General features: G+C 48.7%; 1 protein-coding gene across 2 annotated transcripts in view; it reads right to left on the minus strand.

Annotated features, from left to right (window-relative positions):
• The window catches only part of pimreg (PICALM interacting mitotic regulator), a 25791-nt gene extending 7189 nt beyond the window's left edge, over positions 1-18602 (minus strand). The window contains exons 1-5 of one of the 2 annotated variants that reach the window (XM_033046228.1): positions 18598-18602; positions 6616-6645; positions 6270-6547; positions 4278-4579; positions 1485-1580 (exon numbers count right to left, since the gene is read on the minus strand). In XM_033046228.1, the coding sequence (XP_032902119.1) occupies positions 1485-1580; positions 4278-4579; positions 6270-6530 (659 nt within the window). In that variant the 5' untranslated portion in view covers positions 6531-6547; positions 6616-6645; positions 18598-18602. Of the gene's footprint in view, positions 1-1484; positions 1581-4277; positions 4580-6269; positions 6548-6615; positions 6687-18597 lie in introns of those variants that run through there. The other variant, XM_033046229.1, reaches the window with a different exon arrangement.
• Between the last annotated feature and the right edge of the window lie 4639 nt (positions 18603-23241).

Consider the following 23241-nt stretch of genomic DNA (forward strand, 5'->3'; position numbering starts at 1 on the left):
CATCCACTCCATCCAGGCCTTTCACTACTGGACAATAACTTTATTGCTGTTAATTACAGCAACACACTTTCAAATACAGATTTAAGTTACGTGGTGGTACAAGTTTCCAAGTGAACCAGGCAGGTTTACAGGGGGTGTGTAGGAAGGAACAGCAGATGCTGGTTTAAACTGAAGATAGGCACGAAAAGCTGGAGCAACTCAACAGGTCAGACAGTATCTAAATGCTGCCTGAGCCGCTGAGTTACTCCAGCTTTTTTGTGTCTATCTTAAGTTTACAGGGAGCACAGGAAACGAGGGGCCCAGCGTGTTTGGATGGAATGTGGGAAACATGACCATAGGGAATTTAGAGGCCAGCAATTATATGTGTGGGAAGGAGTTGCAGATGCTGGTTTAAACCGAAGATAGACACAAAACGCTGGAGTAACTCAGGGGGGACAGGCAGCATCTCTGGAAAGGAATGGGTGACGTTTTGGGTGGAGACCCTTCTTCACACTTATCATGAGTCATACACTACTATCCCTCATTGTTGACCCTCGGACTATCTTTGATCGGACTTTGCTGGCTTTACCTTACACTAAACGTTATTCCCTTATCATGTATCTGTACACTGTAAATGGCTGGATTGTAATCAGGTATTGTCTTTCAGCTAACTGGTTAGCACGCAACAAAAAAGCTTTTCACTGTACCTCGGTACACGTGACAATAAACTAAACTGAACATCTCTGGAGAAAAGGACTGGGTGACGTTTCGGGTCGAGACCCTTCTTCAGACTCCAGAGATGCTGCCTGACCCGCCGAGTTACTCCAGCGTTTTGTGTCTATCTTCGGTTTAAACCAGCATCTGCAGTTCCTTCCTACACATTGTAAATGGCTCGATTGTAGTCACGTTTTGGCGCCGACAAACTGAGTCAGGGCGGTTGTTTCAAAAACCAAACAAAGTCAAAAATAAAACCCCTTTCCATATACTTCAGAGCCTATCTGGAGATTCATAAGGTCATGTGATATGAGCAGAATTAGGCCATTCGGCCCATCAAGTCTACTCCGCCATTCAATCATGGCTGATCTATCTCTCCCTCCTAACCCCATTCTCCCGCCTTCTCCCCACAACCCCCGACACCCGTACTAATCAAGAATCTATCCACTGACATGGCCTCCACAGCCTTCTGTGGCAAAGAATTCCAAGGATTCACCACCCTCTGGCTAAAGAAATTCCTCCTCATCTCCTTGCTAATGGAACGTCCTTTAATATTACTTCAATACCTAAGTTCTTTAAGACACACGTGCTGGAGAAACTCAGCGGGTGCAGCAGCATCTATGGAGTGAAGGAAATAGGCAACGTTTCGGGCCGAAACCCCTTGGGTTTCGGCCAAAAACGTTGCCTATTTCCTTAAACGTTGCCTATTTCCTTCGCTCCTTAGATGCTGCTGCACCCGCTGAGTTTCTCCAGCACCTTTGTCTACCTATTGACTTTAAATGTGCATTTACCTTTCTTCCTTGGTAATGGCTTCATCGAAGACCTGGGACAAACGCTGCAGCTGGCCAATCCCAAAAGACACCGATTCCAGATCTCGGTCAAACTGCCTGTGGATAAACAGGAGGGAACGGGTTTCATTCAGTCACATGTGGAACTAGAATATCTTCATATCTGGGGCGGCACGGTGGCGCAGCGGTAGAGTTGCTGCCTCACAGCGCCAGAGACCCGGGTTCGATCCTGACTACGGGTGCTGTCTGTACGGAGTTTGTACCTTCTCCCCGTGACCTGCGCGGGGTTTTCTCCGAGATCCTCGGCTGCCTCGCACGCTCTAACGACGGGCAGGTTTGCAGGCCCGCGGATTTCACCATCGAGGAGCTCAGCTCGCAGTCGGGCAGAGACCGATGTCGGGACTCTCCAAACTAGGCAGACGGTTTTGACTAGCCCCGACCCGGGGTCAGAACGCCCGGCGAGGAGTTGAGATCCCCCCCCCGATGTGGGAGCTTGATCACCCCGACGCGAGAGGGCCCAAACGCCGCCGGCTACGAGAGCCAAGAGCATTCCGTCAACGGAAGGCTCAAGGTCCCCGACCGCAGGAGAAGGGAAGAGATTGAACTTTCTTTCGCCTTCCATCACAGTGAGGAATGTGGAGGAGTCACTGTGGTGGATGTTTATGTTAACATGTGTTTCGTGTGTTCTGTTGCTTTTTATTGGTATGACTGTATGACAAATGAAATTCCTCATATGTTGCAAAACATACTTGGCTAATTAAGTATGATTATGATTAATTGTTTAGTTTGGAGATACTGTGGCGAAACAGGCTCTTCAGCCGACTGAGTCCGCGCCGACCAGCGATCCAACACTATCCTACACACACACACACACACGACAATTTACAATTATTACTGGTGCCAATTAGCCTACAAACCTGCACGTGTTTGAACTGTGGGAGGAAACCGGAGCACCCGGAGAAAACCCACGCTGGCCACGGGGGAGAACGTGCAAACTCCGTACAGGCAGCACCCGCAGTCAGGATCGAACCTGGGTCTCTGTCGCCGCAGGGCAGCAACTCCACCGCTGCGCCACCGTGCCGCCCCTAATTGGCTTCAGTAAAATTGTCCCAAGTGTGTAGGATGGTGCTAGTGTACAGGCTGATCCCTGGTCGGCACGGACTCGGTGGGCCGAAGGGCCTGGTATCTAAATCTCTCATTGTTGGTGTTAAAAAAAAAAAAAGAATCGCAACATAATGACTGATTACTCCACCGGAGATCTTCAACATAGTGAATTCTTTAGGAAGCTTCATTCTCCCCCTTCCCCCCCCCGCTGCAGTTTAGAAATTCCAACGAGTTTATCAACACGGGATGTAGATTCCTGCCATCGGCTTCCTGGATCTGTGCCATTGAACTAGGAGTCTTTGACAGGAATGTGGAAGATGGATGCCCTGCCTTGAAGAGTGACACAAAAAGCTGGAGTAACTCAGCGGGACAGGCAGCAGCATCTCTGGAGAGAAGGAATGAGTGACATTAGGCGTCGAGACCCTTCTTCGGACTGCCTTGAAGGGCGATGGCTACACACTGGGCTGATCCATTTTCTACACACAGACTGCAGGATGTCCTACAATGATACAGATTATCTTAAGAAGCGAACAGGATGCAATGCTTCATTTCCTCCTTCCCACCGCGCTTCGTTGAACCTCGAGATCGATGTGAGCCTCACACATACAAAGACCTCCACGGTGGAACAGGCGGAGGACGATGGCTGACCTTAGTGGAGCGTCACGACGGCTGGGAAGGCGGGTGAAGGCTGCGGCAGAAAAGGGTCTCCGGTCGTCTTGGACTCCATGCCACTGGATCCTGACCCAGATCTGTCAAGGACCGTGGGGTGGCTGTCTGTGCACCAGTCTCCCCACGTTAAAGAAAGTCACGCACAGGCGTCCTCCACGAGAGGACAGTCACACTCGTTTCGAGTGACCGCCAGTGCTGAGGGTCTTGCAGCAAGTAAACAGGCCATTCGGCCCAACACGTCCATGCTGACCAGGATGCCCCCATCTACATCTATCCTATTTGGCCCCTGTTTCTCTAAACCTTTCCTATCATGAGGTCATAAATAATAGGAACAGAATTTGTCCATTCGGCCCATCAAGTCTACTCCGCCATTCAATCATGGCTGATCTATCTCTCCCTCCTAACCCCATTTTCCTGCCTTCTCCCTGTAACCCCTGACACCCATACGAATCTATCTATCTCTGTCTTAAAAATATTCATTGACTTGGCCACCAATGCATGTACCTGTTCAAGTGCCTTCTAAATGCGCCAACGAGTGCTGCCTGCACGGAGTTTGCACGTTCTCCCCGTGACCTGCGTGGGTTTTCTCCGAGATCTTCGGTTTCCTCCCACACTCCAAAGACGTACAGGTTTGTAGGTTAATTGGCTCGGTGTATGTGTGAGTTGTCCCTAGTGTGTGTAGGACAGTGTAATGCCCCTGTCCCACTTAGGAAACCTGAACGGAAACCTCTGGAGACTTTGTGCCCCACCCAAGGTTTCCGTGCGGTTCCCGGAGGTTTTTGTCAGTCTCCCTACCCGCTTCCACTACCTGCAACCTCCGGCAACCACCTGCAACCTCCGGGAACCGCACGGAAACCTTGGGCGGGGCGCAAAGTCTCCAGAGGTTTCCGTTCAGGTTTCCCAAGTGGGACAGGGGCATTAGTGTGCGGGGACCGCTGGTCGGTGCGGACTCGGTGGGCCGAAGGGCCTGTATCCGTGCTGTATCTCTGAACTAAACCAGATTGAATTGCCGGGCCGGCGTACCTTTGCCTGATGGTTCCCCTGGGCGATCCGTACGGACTCTTCAATGCGGCCGCTCGAACCGATCTCCTCAAGGGAAGCCCGTCCTTGCCCAGGAGGAGGGCGATGTCGCTCCACTTGGCCTTGGAGCCCGTGGGGGTGGGGGTCCCGCTGGGTGGGGAGCAGCGGAGACCCCCGCCCACAGGGGTCCGGGGAGAAGACCGCCGCCTAGAGGCCGGACCGCAGCGGCGGCCCCGTGGAGTCTGGGGCTTCGACGGAGTGACCACCAGGAACTCACCCCGACCCTGTCGCCTCTTCTGGAGTCTCTGCGAAAGAAGCATCATCATTGTCAACTGCAGATGCTGGTTTACACCGAAGATAAGACACAAAATGCTGGAGCAACTCAGCGGGACCGGCAGGCAGCATCTCTGGAGAGAAGGAATGGGTGACACTTCTTCAGACCTGAAGCCTGAAGAAGGGTCTCGACCCGAAACGTCACCCATTCCTTCTCTCCAGAGATGTTTAGTTTATTGTCACGTGTACCGAGGTACAGTGAAAAGCTTTTTTGTTGCGTGCTAACCAGTCAGCAGAAAGACAATACATGATTACAATCCAGCCATTTACAGTGTACAGATACATGATAAGGGAATAACGTTTAGTGCAAGGTAAAGCAGCAAAGTCCGATCAAAGATAGTACAAGGGTCACCAATGAGGTAGATAGTAGTTTAGGATTCATGATATCATCGCCCACCGGGGGCTCCAACACCAAGACCTGGAGCGCGGCCTTGCATCGCCCGGCGCGGCTTTAACGGCCGTGGGACACTTACCATCGCCCGCCGCGGGCTTTGACTCTGACATCGGGAGGAGTGCAGGGGAGAGATAAGACTTTGCCTTCCATCACAATGAGGAGGAGATTCACTGTGATGGATGTTTGTGTAAATTGTGTTGTGTCTTGGTTCTTTTTTCTTGTGTGTATGACTGCAGAAACCAAATTTCGTTTGAACCTCAAGAGGTTCAAATGATAACAAATAAATTGTATTGTATTGTATGATAAGCGCAAAAAGCTGGAGTAACTCAGCGGGACAGGCAGCATTTCTGTCTATTGTCACACACACATATACACCCAGACACACACACGTATACACCCAGACACACACACGTATACACGCAGATACACACACGTATACACCCAGACACACACACATATACACCCAGACACACACACATATACACCCAGACACACACACATATACACCCAGACACACACACGTATACACCCAGACACACACACGTATACACCCAGACACACACACACACATACACCCAGACACACACACATATACACCGACACACACACGTATACACCCAGACACACACACGTATACACCCAGACACACACACACACATACACCCAGACACACACACATATACACCCAGACACACACACATATACACCCAGACACACGTATACACGCAGACACACACACACACGTATACACCCAGACACACAGACGTATACACCCAGACACACAAACGTATACACCCAGACACACACACACACCCCAGACACACATAAACACCCAGCCACACACACACACCCAGATACACACATATACACCCAGACATACACATATACAACCAGACACACATATACACCCAGACACACACACACGCATATACACCCAGACACACACACATACACCCAGACACATATACATACATACACACACACCCAGACATATACACCCAGTCACACACATATACAACCAGACACACACACACACATATACACCCAGACACACACATATACACCCAGACACACACATACAACCAGGCACACACATACGCATATACACCCAGACACACACATACGCATATACACCCAGACACACATACACCCAGACACATATACATACATACACACACGGCTCTACACACCAGCAGTTGCTTCTTGTTCCTACAAGAGGCTGCCAGTTGTGAGCGAGTAGCGAGCAGCGGAGTGGAGAGAGTGTTTACCTGCGAGACATTGCCCCATGTGTTCCTGGCGGAGCGCCCCAGACTGTGCAAGGCGCGGGGCTTGTTGCTGCTGCCCGCACTGTGCCGGCCCGGACTGGGCTCAGCGTTGTCATCCACCCGACCCAGCGGCAGCCGCGTCCTCAACGCTGCCCCCAGCCCCCGGCACCGCCGCCGCCCCGCAACCTCAACCCGCCTGTCCCCGCTCTCCTGGAGCGGCCGGTGCTGCTGCCGCTGCCGCCAGCGGCTCAACCCACACTCCATACTGTCTGTCTGTCTGTCGCCCTCTGTGTCTGTATGTGAGTGTGTGTGTGTGTCTATGTATGTGTATCTGTGTGTGTGTGTCTATGTATGTGTATGTCTATCTGTATGTGTATGTCTATCTATGTCTGTGTGTGTCTGCCTCTATCTCTGACTGTCACCACCTTTTTTTCTTTCTCCCTGTTTTTTCTGTCTACCCCGCCTGTTTCTGTGTGACTCTCTCTCTCCGACTCTCTTTCTCCCTCTCCCCCTTTCTCTCTCTCTGTTATGTCTCTATCTGTCTGTTCCTCTGTCTCTGCCCCTCCTTTTCCCCCTCTCCACCCCTCTATTATTTATCTCTGTCTGTCTCTCACTCTCTCCCTCTCCCTCTCCCTCTCACTCTCACTCTCCCTCTCCCTCTCCCTCTCCCTCTCCCTCTCACTCACTCTCTCCCTCTCCCCCTCCCTCTCTCACTCTCACTCTTACTCTCACTCTCTCACTCACACTCTCACTCTCACTCTCACACTCTCACACTCTCACTCACACTCTCACTCTCCCTCTCCCGGTTCTTTCTTCTCAGGGATATTTTTGAATTTGGCGCAACTTTGTTACTGGACCTCATTCCCGCCACGTGATTGGCCAGTGTTGCAACATCGCCAACTTACCCTGCCGCGTATTGGCTGCAGCTGGACCTGGAATGTAACACATTCCCTTCTCCTTCCTCCTCCCCCTCTCCCCCTCCCCCTTCTCCCTCCCCCCTCCCCCTCTCTGCCCCCCTCCCTCTCTCGCCCTCCCTCCCCCTCTCTCCCTCCCCCTCTCTCCCTCCATCTCCCACCTCTTCATCTCTCCTACCCCCCGCCCTTCCTCTGCTCCCCCCCTCTGCCCTTCCTCTCCCCCTCTCCCTCCATCTCCCACTCCCCCTCTCCATCCTTCCTCCCCCACCCCCCTCCCTCCTTCCTCTCCCTCTCCCCATCCCCCTCTCCCTTTCCCCTCCTCACTCTCCCCCCCCCAATCTCCCTCTCTCTCCCCCCCTCTCTCCCTTTCCCTCTCCGTCTCTCCCCCCCACTCCCACTCTCCCTCCCCTCCTCCCCCTCCCTCTCCTAATCCCCGCCCTTCCTCTCCCCCTCTGCTCTCCCTCCCCTCACTCCCCCGCTCTCCACTCCCTCTCTCCTCCCTCTCTCCTCCCTCCTCACCTGTTTCAGGACATAAGACACCCCTGACTCTTGAAGATAGACACAAACGCTGGAGTCTAAAGAAGGGTCTCAACCCAAAATGCCATACGAACAATAATAGAGCAAATATACAAAACCAATGCCCCCAAGTCTATGTGGTTCAGAGCTTATTTGGAGGTTGTGGTGTTTAATAGCCTGATGGCTGTGAGGAAGAAGCTGTTCCTGAACCTGGACGTTACAGTTTTCAGGCTCCTGTACCTTCTTCCCGATGGCAGGGGTGAGATGAGTGTGTGGTCAGGGTGGTGTGAGTCTCTGACGATGTTGGCTGCCTTTCTGAGGCAGCGACTCCTGTAGATCCCTTCGACGACGGGGAGGTGAGAGCCAGTGATGGACCGGGCAGCGTCCACCACTTTTTTGCCGGCTCCTTCGCTCTTGGGCGTTCGAGTTTCTGAAGTGGGCAACCAGTTAGAGGCAACGAGAGATGTGGGATTCGTGGCATAGTCAGACACCACTGTGGCCACGGTGTGTGCTGGGCGCCCTCTGGCTGTAACTATGTGGAATTTCAAGAAATTGCACAGAGTTGTGGATGCAGCCCAGACCATCATACACACACACACACACACACACACACACACACACACACACACACACACACACACACACACACAAACCAACCTCCTTTCCATCGACTCCATCTACACCTCGCTCCAGCAAGGCCAGCAGCATCATCAAGGACCAGTCTCACCCCTGGCCACTCCCTCTTCTCCCCTCTCCCATCAGGCAAGAAGTGAAAACGCACACCTCTAGATTCAGGGACAGTTTCTTCTCAGCTGTTATCAGGCAACTGAACCATCCTATCACCAACTAGTTCTGACCTCCCATCGACCTCATTGGAGACCCTCGGAATATCTTTACTAGACTTTACTAGACTTTATCTTGCACATAACGTTATTCCTTTATCCTGTATCCTTATCCGGGACGACAGATGGCACAATGGGCTAAGTGTTCGGCTGGCAACCGGAAGGTAGCCGGTTCGAATCCCGCTTGGAGTGCATACTGTCGTTGTGTCCTTGGGCAAGACACTTCACCCACCTTTGCCTGTGTGTGAATGTGTGTGAATGTGTGTGAGTGATTGGTGGTGGTCGGAGGGGCCGTAGGCGCAGATTGGCAGCCACGCTTCCGTCAGTCTGCCCCAGGGCAGCTGTGGCTACAGAAGTAGCTTACCACCACCGAGTGTGACTGAGGAGTGAATGAATAATGCGATGTAAAGCGCCTTGAGTATTAGAAAGGCGCTATATAAATCCCATTCATTATTATTATTATTATCTGTACACTGTAGATGGCTCGATTGTAATCATGTATTGTCTTTCCGCTGCCTTGATAGCACGCAATAAAAAAGCTTTACCCTGTACCTCAGTACCCGTGACAATAAACTGAAAACATTGAAACTGAAACCAGGGCAGCACGGTGGTGCAGCGGTAGAGTTGCTGCCTTACAGCGAATGCAGCGCCGGAGACCTGTGTTCGATCCCGACTACGGGCGCTGTCTGTACGGAGTTTGTACGTTCTCCCCGTGACCTACGTGGGTTTTCTCCGAGATCTTCGGTTTCCTCCCGCACTCCAAAGTCGTACAGGTTTGTAGGGTCATTAGCTTGGTAAATGTACAAATTGTCCCTAGTGGGTGCAGGGTGGTGTTAATGTGCGGGGATCGCTGGTCGGCGCGGACCCGGTGGGCCGAAAGGGCCTGTTTCCGCGCTGTATCTCTAAACTAAACTAAACTAAACTAAACACTGCCCCAGCTGAAAGCACTTGCATGGGAACAAGTCCTTGCCCACATCCTCAGTGAGACGTATGCCAACCTCACTCAGATACTTTTCTGCAGAGAGACACAAAATGCTGGAGTAACTCAGCGGGACATGCAGCATCTCTGGAGAGAAGGAATGGGTGACGTTTCGGGTCGAGACCCTTCTTCACCCATTCACCCGAAACATGTAAACCAGCATCCGCAGTTGCTTCCGATACCTTTCTGCAGACAGACTTTAACAATTTTTAAAGCAGATTTTATCTGACCACCCCACCCCCCCCTCTCTGACTCTCTTCAAAGTTTCCTGCACTTTAAGTCACAAGGTCATAAGGAATAGGAGTAGAATTAGGCCATTCGGCTCATCAAGTCTACTCCACCATTCAATCATGGCTGATCTATCTCTCCCTCCTAACCTCATTCTCCTGCCTTCTCCCCATCACCTCTGACACCTTTAAAGTTTAGGCCTGGGGCAAACAAATTGCTTTTATACATAATTAAATGAATACATTTGAATTTCCAAAGATGTTTCGAAGCTGGAAAAAATATTTGAAGATTACTGAACGTTTGAGGAGTCCGAGTAAGAATTTGATTGCACCTATGACAATCACTGTTTGAAAAATTCTATTCCATTCGGAAATTAATCCTTGTTTCCAACTTTGCTGAACTATAGTCTGTACTCTGGTAATGTTCTCTCTGCTCTAACTGTTGTATTTGTGATTATGTTCATGAACAGTATCATCTAACTTAGCCGGATCGCACGCAAACAGAGGCTTTCACTGTGTCTCGGTCCACGTGACGTTAATAAACCGATCCCAACACATTTCTACAGTTCCAGCAGAGAATGAGAGATTCTGTTATGAATAACGGTTGCGAACATGAAACCTACAATTGCTGTTTCCTTTCACTGATCATGTTTGAAATTTGATAGGAATGAAATGCAGACGCTGGCTCATTACCAAGTGCTGGAGTAACTCAGCGGGTCAGGTAGCATCTCTAGAGAAAATTAATAGTGTCAGGACCCTTCTTCAGATTAGTCTCGACCCGAAACGTCACCTATCCCTTTATTCCAGAGATGCTGCCTGACCCACCAGGTTACTCCAGCACTTTGCGTCCAAGTTTGAAATTTCTTTGTATTGAATCTTCCCGTGGTTTTAAATCAGTGATAGAATTCAGGAATAATGGTCCCAGTGTTGGGCGAGTCCAGAACCAGGGGCCACAGTCTTAGAATAAAGGGGCGGTCATTTAAGACTGAGGTGAGAAAAAACTTTTTCCCCCAGAGAGTTGTGAATTTATGGAATTCCCTGCCACAGAGGGCAATGGAGGCCAAGTCACTGGATGGATTTAAGAGAGAGTTAGATAGAGCTCTAGGGGCTAGTGGAGTCAAGGGATATGGGGAGAAGGCAGGCACGGGTTATTGATAGGGGACGATCAGCCATGATCACAATGAATGGTGGTGCTGGCTCAAGGGCTGAATGGTCTCCTCCTGCACCTATTTTCTATGTTTCTATGTTAATACATAAATGGGGTGGCACAGTGGCGCAGTGGTAGAGTTGCTGCCTCACAGCGCCAGAGACCCGAGTTTGACCCAGGGTGCTGTCTGTACAGTGGTTTTACATTCTCCCCGTGACCGTGTGGGTTTTCTCCGGGTGCTCCGGTTTCCGCCCACACTCCAAGGGCGTACAGGTTTGTAGGTTAATTGGCTCAGTAAAAATTGTCCCTAGTGCGTAGGATAGTGCTTGTGTATGGGGGGGGGGGGGGGGTGGGCGTGGATCGATGGTCGGCGTGGACTCGGTGGACCGAAGGGCCAATATCTCCAAAGTCTAAAGTACATGAATCACAAAAGTAATGAAACTGAGACGTGAATAATTCTGCAAGTATTCTCCGTTCATTTGCATTTGTTGATGGATTTTATAAATTGACCTATGGACAAGATGTTGAGAACAGTGGTTAAGTTTTTAGTTTAGAGGTCCAGCGCGGAAACAGGCCCTTCGGCCCACCGTGTCTGTGCTGACCAGCGATCCCCGCACACTGTCAAGTCAAGTTGTCACTTTTATTTATACAGCACATTTAAAAAACAACTCTCGTTGGCCAAAGTGCTTTACATTGGTGGAGGTACTAACGTTACACATCAGTGGTTCATAGATTAAGTACATACATAAATACATACATATAGCCCTCCCTCAGAGGACGTCAAGAAAGGCTTGAGAGTAAAGATGAGTTTTTTTTTGTTTTTTTAAAAATTATTTTTATTAGAAGTACGGTAAATTACAATAATACACAACACATATATCTTAATACATTTTTTGTACCGCTTCATTTTTTTGAGCTTTAAGAAAAAGATATGAGTAAGGAAAGTAAAGAAAGTGCGCAAGAGTCGTGAAGTGCAAGAGAGTGTTGGGAAAAGAAAGCCCCTTAGAAAAGAAGTTAGAGAAGGAAGTAAAGTAAGAAAGTAGTCCCTAGAAAAGAAAGAAAGTAGGGACAATCGCTCTATTATAACATTAAACTCCGCAGAAAGGGGAGTAAAGATGAGTTTTACGTCTCGACTTGAAGGAGTCGATGGAGGGGGCAGTTCTGATAGGAAGGGGGATGCTGTTCCACAGTCTAGGGGCTGCAACCGCAAAGGCGTGGTCGCCCCTGAGTTTATGCCTAGACAGGATGTTCAGTAACCCCATGTCGGCCGATCTGAGGGACCTGAAGGTGGCCTGAAGGGCCTGTCCCACTTGGCGATTTTCTTCGGCGACTGCCGGCGTCATTGACTGACGTATCAGGTCAACAAAAAAGTCGCGGCGTGGCGCCATATTGATGCGCGGTGTTTCCTCAAGTGTCGCAACATTTTTTTTGTCGCCCATGCAGTCTCCGAAAAAAAATCGGCAAGTGGGACAGGCCCTTAACTCAATCCTGCACACACTGGGGACAATGTACACTTGGACCAAAGCCAATTAACCTACAAAACTGTACGTTTTTGGAGTGCTGGAGGAAACCGGAGCACGAGGAGAAAACCCACGCAGGTCACAGGGAGAACGCACAAACTCCGTACAGACAGCACCCGTAGTCAGGATCAAACCCGGGTCTCTGGCGCGATGAGGCAGCAACTCCACCGCCCCCCCCCCCCCTCACACTTGTTAAAAGGACGAAACCTGTTTTTCTTGAAGGCAGCCTTTTCTCGATGTAATGAAGTAACACGTAATTAAAATGGCAAAGAATGAGGAAAGGGGTAAACGGTCACTGATCCACTCATATATTAGAACGTAAGAAGGTTGCCTTTAAGATTGGTCTTGCATTTCCTCCTGCCTTTCCAAACAGACTGTACAACCGTATCCTGTTATACATTTAACCATTTGCCGGGCATGGAGACGAGAGTTGATCGCAGCGTCGAACCAAACACAAGGTAATATACGTTAAGCAGAAGTTACCGCGTTGTGAAGTAACCTGACTGCCAGGCATTTTTAATTTGTTTAGTTTAGTTTAGAGATACAGCGCGGAAAACAGGCCCTTCGGCCCACCGGGTCCGTGCCGGCCAGCGATCCCCGCACATTAACACGATCCGACACCCACTAGGGACAATTTTTTACATTTATACCAAGCCAATTAACCTACAAAACCTGTACGTCTTTGGAGTGTGGGAGGAAACCGGAGCACCCGGAGAAAACCCACGCAGGTCACGGGGAGAACGTACAAACTCCGTACAGACAGCACCCATAGTCGGGATCGAACCCGGTGTTGCATTCGCTGTAAGGCAGCAACTCTACTGCTGCGCCACCATACTAATATACTGTAACATCCTGAAATATTCTCCAGCGAAAATTAATAAAGATATTTGATGTTCTCAAATATGCGACTGTTGCCATCAGCTGCTCCGCACAATAATCTTTACTGGAGTCATGTTTGAAGCATCATACGGCAATGACAAGGTACAATCGACCATAAACTAACGAGTCAGCAAAAACGAGCACAGAAGTGGCCTATTGAATTGTATGTGGGAGCAATGCAACCTCCCTTCCATTGACTCCATCTACACCTCACCATAGAGGCAGGAAACATGTTCCCGATGTTGGGGGAGTCCAGAACCAGGGGCCACACAGTTTAAGAATAAAGGGTAAGCCATTTAGAACGGAGACGAGGAAACACGTTTTCTCACAGAGAGTTGTGAGTCTGTGGAATTCTCTGCCTCAGAGGGTGGTGGAGGCAGGTTCTCTGGATACTTTCAAGAGAGAGCTGGATAGGGCTCTTAAAGATAGCGGAGTCAGGGGATATGGGGAGAAGGCAGGAACGGGGTACTGATTGGGGATGATCAGCCATGATCTCATGGAATGCTGGCTCGAAGGGATGAATGGCCTACTCCTGCACCTATTGTCTATTGTCTATTGACAAGTGCAACTGTGGAGAGGTACAGACAATGGCCCACCCACTGACTTGCGGCAGAGAGGCACGGCATTACGGACGGTCTCCGCAGAGGTACAGATGTGGCGTTGGCCATGGCAAAGCGATGGCCGAACGTTGTCTGACACACGAGCCAAACAACCGCGCCACTGGTACATGGATAGGACAGGATAGGATTAGAGGGGGGGGGGGGGAATGTGGACCAAAGGCGAGCAGGTGGGACTAGTGTACTGCCCGACAAAAGGGAGCAACTGACAGAGAGGAGTTTTCTTGTAAATGAGAAAAACGTGTTTTTCTTTCAGTTCTCTGTGGTGGAATTTCTTACTTCCCTGGTATAAATATTTTCAAATTGTACTCAGAGAAGAACCTATTTTGTTCACCATTGTGTAGAGCAAATCTCAAATACCCTAAAACAAGCAATAACTCAATGTTGACAAAATTGTCAGTTGCTTCCTTTTGGAAAATTAGGGCAGTGTAGATGGGACATGTTGGCCAGTGTGTGGACAAGTTGGGCCCAAGGGCCTGTTTCTACCCTGGAACACTGTATGACTATATAACTCAGTGCAATGTATTCGCTACACACCGACTCATTTATTTTATCTCCACCCAGATCTACAGCTGAGAGGATGGCAAAGCTGAGGATCATTTTGAATAGGGTAAGAAAGGTCATGTGATAGGAGCAGAATTAGGCCATTCGGCCCATCAAGTCTACCACGCCATTCAATCATGGATGATCTATCTCTCCCTCCTAACCCCATTCTCCTGCCTTCTCCCCATAACCTCTGACACCCGTACTAATCAAGAATCTATCTATATCTGCCTTACAAAATATCCATTGACTTGGCCTCCACAGCCTTTTGTGGCAAAGAATTCCACAGATTCACCACCCTCTGACTAAAGTAAAGAAATTCCTCCTCATCTCCTTCCTAAATGAACGTCCTTTAATTCTGAGGCTGTGACGTCTATGAGTCCTAGACTCTCCCACTAGTGGAAACATCCTCTCCACATCCACTCTATCCAAGCCTTTCACTATTCTGTACGTTTCAATGAGGTCCCCCCTCATTCTTCGAAACTCCAGTGAATACAGGCCCATTGCCGTCACAAGCTGTTTCAGTGCCTTCTTATCAGACAGCAGGGTTACCCACAACATGCAGAAAAAAGACACAAAGTGCTGGAGTAACTCAGCAGGTCAGGCAGCATCCGTGGAGAACATGGACAGGTGACGCTTCGGGTCGGGACCCTTCTTCAGACTGAAACGTCACCTATCCACGTTCCCCAGCGATGCTGCCTGACCCAAAATGCTGGAGTAACTCAGCGGGACAGGCAGCATCTCTGGAGAAAATAAATCTGTGATGGTTTGGGTCGAGTCCCGTCTACTGAATTCTCAAGAAGGATCTCGACCCGAAACCATCACCTGTTCCTTTTCTCCAGAGATGCTGCCTGACCCGCTGAGTTACTCCAGCACTTTGTGCCTTCCTTTTTTGTGAACCAGCATCTGCAGTTCCTTGTTTTTAACGGAAAACATGCCACTGTGGAATTCTCTGCCTCAGCGGGCGGTGGAGGCGGGTTCTCTGGATGCTTTCAAGAGAGAGCTAGATAGGGCTCTTAAAAATAGCGGAGTCAGGGGATATGGGGAGAAGATAGGAACGGGGTACTGATTGGGGATGATCAGCCATGATCACATTGAATGGCAGTGCTGGCTTGAAGGGCCGAATGGCCTACTCCTGCACCTATTGTCTATTGTCATTGGGTTGCATTGTAACGTCTGGACGATGCTTGTTTATGCAATACTATTGCAGAAAAGTCTCCAGAGAAACACAATGAACGGTGGATTGTCACAGTGCGCGTTAATCCTGGGACAGCGTGGGTTTCCTCCGGGTCCCCCGGTTTCCACCCACATCCAAAAGATTCTGTTGTGTGTGCTGTCAAAGATCAAATGGCAATCGTAAAACAATGAAGGGTCAAATGGGTAACAGGACATTTGCTTGTCCGTAATGGGGTGGAATTGGGCTGTGTTACTCTGCGGTGTCTTCAGAGGTGCACGGCTTATAATTGTAGTAAGAGACCTTTTTTCGGCGACTGCCGGCATCATTGACGGACGTATCTGGTCACCGACAAATTTGAGGCGTGACGCGGCGTGACGACGTATTGACGAGCGGTGTTTACTCAAGTGTCGCAACATTTTTTTTGTCGCCGCTGGATTTTGAAATGTTCAAAATCATTTGGCGACACCGATATGACGCCGGCAGTCGCCGAGAAAATTGCCAAGTGGGACAGGTCCTTAAGATCATCCAGAAGAAGCAGAAGTGCTAAAGTGCCTGTTACTGTAAACAATAAAAATAATAATATATTTTATTGTCATTGCACATAAGCGCAACGAGATTTGGTTTGCAGCTTCCAACCGATGTCATAACTTAAATAACTAATACAATTTGGATTTAGATATCCCGAGAAACATGGATTGTAAAAAGAACAGTAAAAGTCAAAACAGTTCAACAGACTAAAGTGCAGATGTGTCTGTGCGACGTGACCATCCGAGGGAGACAGTCCGTGGGGGTGGGGGGCACTCAGCAGGGCCGGTTCAGAGCCGCTATAGCTCTGGGAATGAAGCTGTTCCTGAGTCTGGAGGTTCGGGCGTAGAAGGCCTTGTAACGTCTGCCGGAGGGAAGTAGTTCGAACAGTCCATTACAAGGGTGTGAGGAGTCTTTATGGATGCTGACGGCCCTCCTGAGACATCAAAGGACAATTCTGTATCTAAGGAGTAGGTGAATCTTTGCTCGTCTAAGCGATCACCCAGTTATCACTGTTTTTGCCGTTCTTAAATAAAGTCTTGATCCTCTTTTACTCGAACTTTGTGTTGTGTTTTAAACTTCTCTTTAACGTGAGTGCAGGAGGATAAGGGGTGATCTTATAGAGATGTACAAGATCATGAGAGGAATAGATCGGGTAGATGCACAATTTTTTTGCCCAGAGTAGGGGAATCGAGGACCAGAGAACATAGGTTCAAGGTGAAACTTTAATAGGAATCTGAGGGGTAACTTTTTCACACAAAGGGTGGTGGGTGTATGGAACGAGCTGCCAGAGGAGGTCGTTGAGGCTGGGACTATCCCATCGTTTAAGAAACAGTTAGACAGGTACATGGGTAGGACAGGTTTGGAGGGATATGGACCAAGCGCAGGCAAGTGGGACTAGTGTAGCTGGGACATGTTGGCCAGTGTGGGCGAGTTGGGCCGAAGGGCCTGTTTCCACACTGTATCACCCTATGACTCTGGGTTACTCCAGCTTTTTGTGTCAGTGTAAACCAGCATCTGAGGCTCCTTCCTACGTGGAATTGTTGATGGATCCTCCTTGTGTCTTGAAAATAGATTCAATGCAAGAAGAAGGCGCATTGGTATCCGGATGGACTTCAGAACGGAACAGGGAAGACTGTTACTCAGTCCTCTGCTCAGGAGCAGTGTCTTGCGTTTAAGAACAATGAAACTCTGGAGGTACGAACTGGCTGCTTGACAGTGGGGGTTGATGCACAAGTGTTAGTGCCAGTCGAAGGAATAAAGACCGACAGAATTGCTGGAGAAACTCAGCGGGTAGGGCAGCATCTATGGGGCGAAGGAAATAGGCAACGTTGCCTATTCCCTTCGCCCCATAGATGCTGCTGCACCCGCTGAGTTTCTCCAGCAATTTTGTCTACCTTCGATTTTCCAGCATCTGCAGTTCCTTCTTGAACGAAAGAATATAGACGTAGACTGCTTTCGAAATGGGGAGAGGGTTCGGAAATCGGAGGCGCAAAGGGACTTAGGAGCGCTGGTGCAGGATTTCCAAAAGGTTAATTTTGGATAAACCTGTCTGCAGAAGGGTCTCGACTCGAAACGTCACCCATTCCTTCTCCCCCAGAGATGCTGCCTGTCCCGCTGAGTTACTCCAGCATGTTGTGCCTATCTTCTGCTTTACACCGGCATCCGCCGTTCCTTTGAAGAGTTCCCACGGTAGACTCACGATACTCCAAGGTAAACGCACGGGCCACTGCGTTCTTACAACGAGTTAAACATGTTTCAATTCTTAACCACGAGAGTAAATTTGACTCGTGGAAAACTTTAAACATGTTTGATTTTTTTCAAGAGTTGACAAGTTTCACGGGCACCTGCCGTTAGCGCCACGAGTCGCTAAGTTGCGTCCACGAGTTCCGTACGTTAATCGTACGGTATTACCACGAGTTTTAACTCGGGGTACCTCTTGTGTCAACTCGCAACGTGAGACTCCCAGCTTTAAGGGAGGCAAATGCATTGCCGGCATTCATTATCGAGGGGACTGGAATGTACAATCACGGATGCAATGCTGAGTCTTAAAGATAAGCAATGTGGATGGCGAGCTGTGGAAAATGCTGGAGTAACTCAACGGGGCGGGCAGCGTCTCTGGAGGGAAGGAATGGGCGACGTTTCGGGCCGAGACTCTTCCTCAGGCAGGCTGATGGAGAACCGTGGGCCAGGGAGGAGGGAGGGGGGCAGGGAGGGAAGCTGTTTGACCAGAGCTGCAGTTACATAGAAACATAGAAACATGGAAAATAGGTGCAGGAGGAGGCCATTCGGCCCTTCGAGCCAGCACCGCCATTCATTGTGATCATGGCTGATCGTCCCCTATCAATAACCCGTGCCTGCCTTCTCCCCATATCCCTTGACTCCACTAGCCCATAGAGCTCTATCTAACTCTCTCTTAAATCCATCCATTGACTTGGCCTCCACTGCCCTCTGTGGCAGGGAATTCCACAAATTCACAACTCTCTGGGTGAAAAAGTTTTTTCTCACCTCAGTCTTAAATGACCTCCCCTTTATTCTAAGACAGCGTGGCCCCTGGTTCTGGACTCGCCCAACATTGGGAACATTTTTCCTGCATCTAGCTTGTCCAGCTCTTTCTCCACAATGTTTGTCTTGAGATCACGCCTTCCCCAGCCAAGAATGGACCTACCAGGCACAGCCCTGCCCGACCGAGGTCATTTGTGGCCGGCCCTGCTTAGTCCGAGTCTTTCCTCGCCTCCAGCTCTTCAACCCCACCCCCCCCCCCTCTACTCTACGTCTGAAGAGGGGTCACGACCCTAAATGTAACTTGAACTTGAACTTGGCCCGAAACATCACCCATCCCTTTTCCGCAGAGATGCGGCCTGTCCCGCTGAGTCACTCCACCACTTTGTGCCTCTGTTTCTTATAGACTGCTATATCTGTGCAAAACTAACCCACAAAGTTACCTCAAAATTATTCGGGAAAAACGTCACATTTTCAATAGTCTTTCTAAACTGACTACGCAGTGGTTGAAGAATTTATGTCTTTTAAATTACAATATACTTTTTTCTTGTTTGTTGTGGATAATGACCGTACAAATATATTTAATTTCTACTTTATTCACTGTTGACAAGTTCATGTTCATAAGTGATGGGAGCAGAATGAGGCCATTCGGCCCATCAAGTCGACTCCATCATTCAATCATGGCTGATCTAACTCTTCCCTTCGACCCCATTCTCCTGCCTTCTCCCCATAACCCAACACCCGTACTAATCAAGAATCTATCTCTGCCTTAGAAATATCCATTGATGGCCTCCACAGCCTTCTGTGGCAGTGAATTCCACAAATGACTAAAGAAATTCATCCTCATCTCCATCCTAAAGGGATGTCCTTTTACAAATGTTTAGGAAGGAACTGCAGAACCATCAACTGTAGATAGACACAAAATGCTGGAGTAACTCAGCGGGACAGGCAGCATCTCTGGAGAGAATCAAAGGGTGACGTTTCGGGTCGAGACCCTTCCTCAGACTGAGAGTCAGGGGAGAGGGAAACGAGAGATAAGGAAGGGTAAGGTGTGAAAACGAGTGATCAAAGGGGATGAGGATCAAGGAAAATGTAGAATAGCTCATTGTTAGCTCGGGGAAGGTGAAGGTGATAGCTAGGATGGGGAGGGACGGAGAGAGAGGGAAAGCAAGGGCTACCTGCGGTTAGAGGACAATATTCATACCGCTGGGTTTTAAGCTGCCCAAGTAAATATTATACAACGAGGATGAGCTGAGCACATTCTGTATGGAGTCTTTGTGTCTGTGTTTTTACCCTTCAATTCAGCAGCTGTGCATCTTTTAAGTTCCACACTCTTTGATGCATATACCATTCGGAATTAAATAGCCAGGAGCAAAATCTCTTAACATATAAATAGCAAAATTTAAAACATATTCTTTGTCTGCTCTGCTGATAATAGAAATGAGAAAGGCCTTTAATTTTAATATTCCAGATATGACCTACTGCTGTGAAGATGGGAATTTCGACACCACTTATGCCGAAATAACTTGCATTAGCGCAAAGTAATAAGAATATGTTTTTTTTTTAAACTACCTTTATTTAACGGCAGGTTACATGGTGGGAGAGCAAAATTGGCAGTTGTGCTGATCATCCAGAATGCCTCAAATTAAGTGGCGCAGCGGTAGAGTTGCTGCCTCACAGCGCCAGAGACCCGGGTTCAATCCTGGCCACGGGCGCTGTCTGTACGGATTTTGTTCGTTCTCCCCGTGACCTGCGTGGGTTTTCTCCGGGTGCTCCGTTATCCTCCCTAATCCCAAAGACGTGCAGGTTTGCAGGTTAATTGGCTTCTGTAAAATTGTACGTTGTCCCCAGACAGTGTTAATATACGGTGATTGCTGGCTGGTGTGGACTCGGTGGGCCGAAAGGCCTGTTTCCGCGCTGTATTGCTGAACTAAGCTTTAAACCAGCTTCACAATTGCCTTTTGATATACCTCCATCTGCAATATGTCCACATTTCCATTTCATCGTCCAAAATATCGGCGATGCCACACTTAGAGTATTGTGTTCAGCTCTGGGCACCGTTATAGGAAAGTTGTTGTCAAGCTCGAAAGGGTGCAGAGACGATTTACGAGGATGTTGCCAGGACTCATGACGTCATAAGGAATAGGAATACAATTAGGCTATTTGGTCCATCAAGTCTACTCCGCCATTCAATCATGACTGATCTATCTTTCCCTCCTTACCCCATTCTCCTGCCTTCTCCCCATAACCTCTGACACCTGTACTAATCAATAAAGGGTCTGAGCTATAGGGGGAGGTTGTGTAGGCTGAGACTCTATTCCTTGGAGCGCATGAGGATGAGGGGTGATCTTATAGAGGTGTATAAAATTACAACAGGAATAGATCGGGTTGACTGACAGGGTCTCTTGCCCAGTGTAGAGGAATCGGGAACCAGAGGAACATAGGTTTAAGGTGAGGGGGGGGGGAGATTTAATAGGAATCTGAGGGGTAATTTTATGCAACAATCTGCCAGAGGAGGTAGTTGAGGCAGGGACTATCGTAACGTTTAAGTAACATTTGGGCAGGTCCATGGATAGGACAGGTATGGAGGGATACGGGCCTAACGCAGGCAAGTGGGACTAGTGTAGATGGGACATGTTGGTCAGTGTGGCCGAGTTGTGTCGAAGGGCCCGTTTCCACTCTGCGATGTACGCAATGTGCCATCACCGTTGCAAGTGACAATAAACTAAACTATCTAACTAATGGGCCTGTCCCACCTAGGCGATTTTTTTAGGCAACTACAAGCGACTAGTTTGCCGCCACATATTCGCCGGTGGTCGTCCGTGAGTCGTCTCCTCAGTCGCGCAAAAAGTCGTAGCGTCTTTCTGATCGCGGCTAAATTTTCAACATGTTGACAAAATTTTGGTGACAGCGGGTTTGACGCCAATGAGCATAGCTTGACTTCTCCTGACGTAGGTGTTGTCGTAGGTTGGCGCCAGGATGGCATAGGCCTAAAAAATCGCCAAGTGGGACAGGCCCATAAGTAACTAACATGAAGAAGTCAGTATTGTCTTCAGAGTGAATGTCATAGAATGAAGCTTTTCATTCCAAACATGGAACCCTGCCAATAACTCAAGCACATTGGAATGCTGCCTTGGAAAAGATCCATGCACATTAATAAAAAGAGACACAGATGTCTTTGATTTTATGGTTGAGGAAGGCTGATATAATTCATTCAACCACAGCTAAGTAAGCAAAGGTTATCAAGTGTTAGGTGAGCTGTGGTCGAGGATGATCCGAAAAATAATTCAGGTCCAATCAAGTCTAGTTTATTGTCATATGAACAAGGTACAGAGAGGTTTAGTTTAGTTTAGAGATACAGCGCGGAAACAGGTCCTTCGGCCCACCGGGATCGCACCGACCAGCGATTTTTTACGAGCTGCCGAAAGAGGTCGTTGAGGCAGGGCAAGTCAAGTCAAGTCAATTTTATTTCTATAGCACATTTAAAAACAACTCTCATTGACCAAAGTGCTTTACATCCGTGCAGGTACTAACTTGCTACATACAATGGTACATAGATCAACAATACATACATAGAGGACCTCAATAAACGCTTGAGAGTAGAAATAAGTTTTAAGTCTAGACTTAAAGTCAAAGTCAAAGTCAAAGTAGCCTTTATTGTCATTCAGACCTTGCGGTCTGAACGAAATGTTGTTGCCTTGCAGTCCTACATATAGTACAAAATGACAAAAACACACAATAAACACAAATTAACATAAAAGAGTTGATGGAGGGGGCAGTTCTGATGGGAAGAGGGATGCTGTTCCATAGTCTAGGTGCTGCAATCGCAAAAGCGTGGTCACCCCTGAGCTTATACCTAGGATGGTCAGTAACCCCGAGTACTATCCCAATGTTTAAGAAACATTTAGACAGGTACATGGATGGGACAGGTTTAGAGGGATATGGGCCAAAAGCAGGCAGGTGGGACAAATGTGGATGGGATATGTTAGTTGGTGTGGGCAAGTTGGGCCGATGGCCATGTTTTCATGCTGTAAGACTAAGTGTGTTTTCTAAACTGACTCTACATGGAGTATTTCTTTCCCTCTCCACAGATGCTGCCTAGCCTACTGCGTATCTCTAGAATGTTCTATATTTAATTCGCCGTTCCAGCATCTGTTCCATTGTCAGCTTTGCTTCCATGTTAGCTAATGCAGTAAAAACCACTGCCACATTACTAATATGTTTCAATGAGATACATAGTCCCCATTCACTGCAGTAATTAGAACATTGTAATTGAGAAAACCAGGTCTGTTTTCGTAAATTCATAAGTCATAGGAGCAGAATCAGGCCATTTGGCCCATCAAGTCTACTCTGCCATTCAATCATAGCTCATCGATCTTTCCCTCTCTCAACCCTATTCACCTGCCTTCTCCCCATAACCCCTGACACCCGTACTAATCAAGAACCTGTCTATCTCTGCTTAAAGAATATCCATTGACTTGGCCTCCACATCCGTCTGTGGCAATGAATCCCACAGATTCACCACCCTCTGACTAAAGAAATTCCTCCTCATCTTCATTCAAAAGGGCGGTATGTGGCACAGAGGTA

The sequence above is a fragment of the Amblyraja radiata genome, chromosome 28 (assembly GCF_010909765.2).
Source record: "Amblyraja radiata isolate CabotCenter1 chromosome 28, sAmbRad1.1.pri, whole genome shotgun sequence".
NCBI lineage: Eukaryota > Metazoa > Chordata > Chondrichthyes > Rajiformes > Rajidae > Amblyraja > Amblyraja radiata.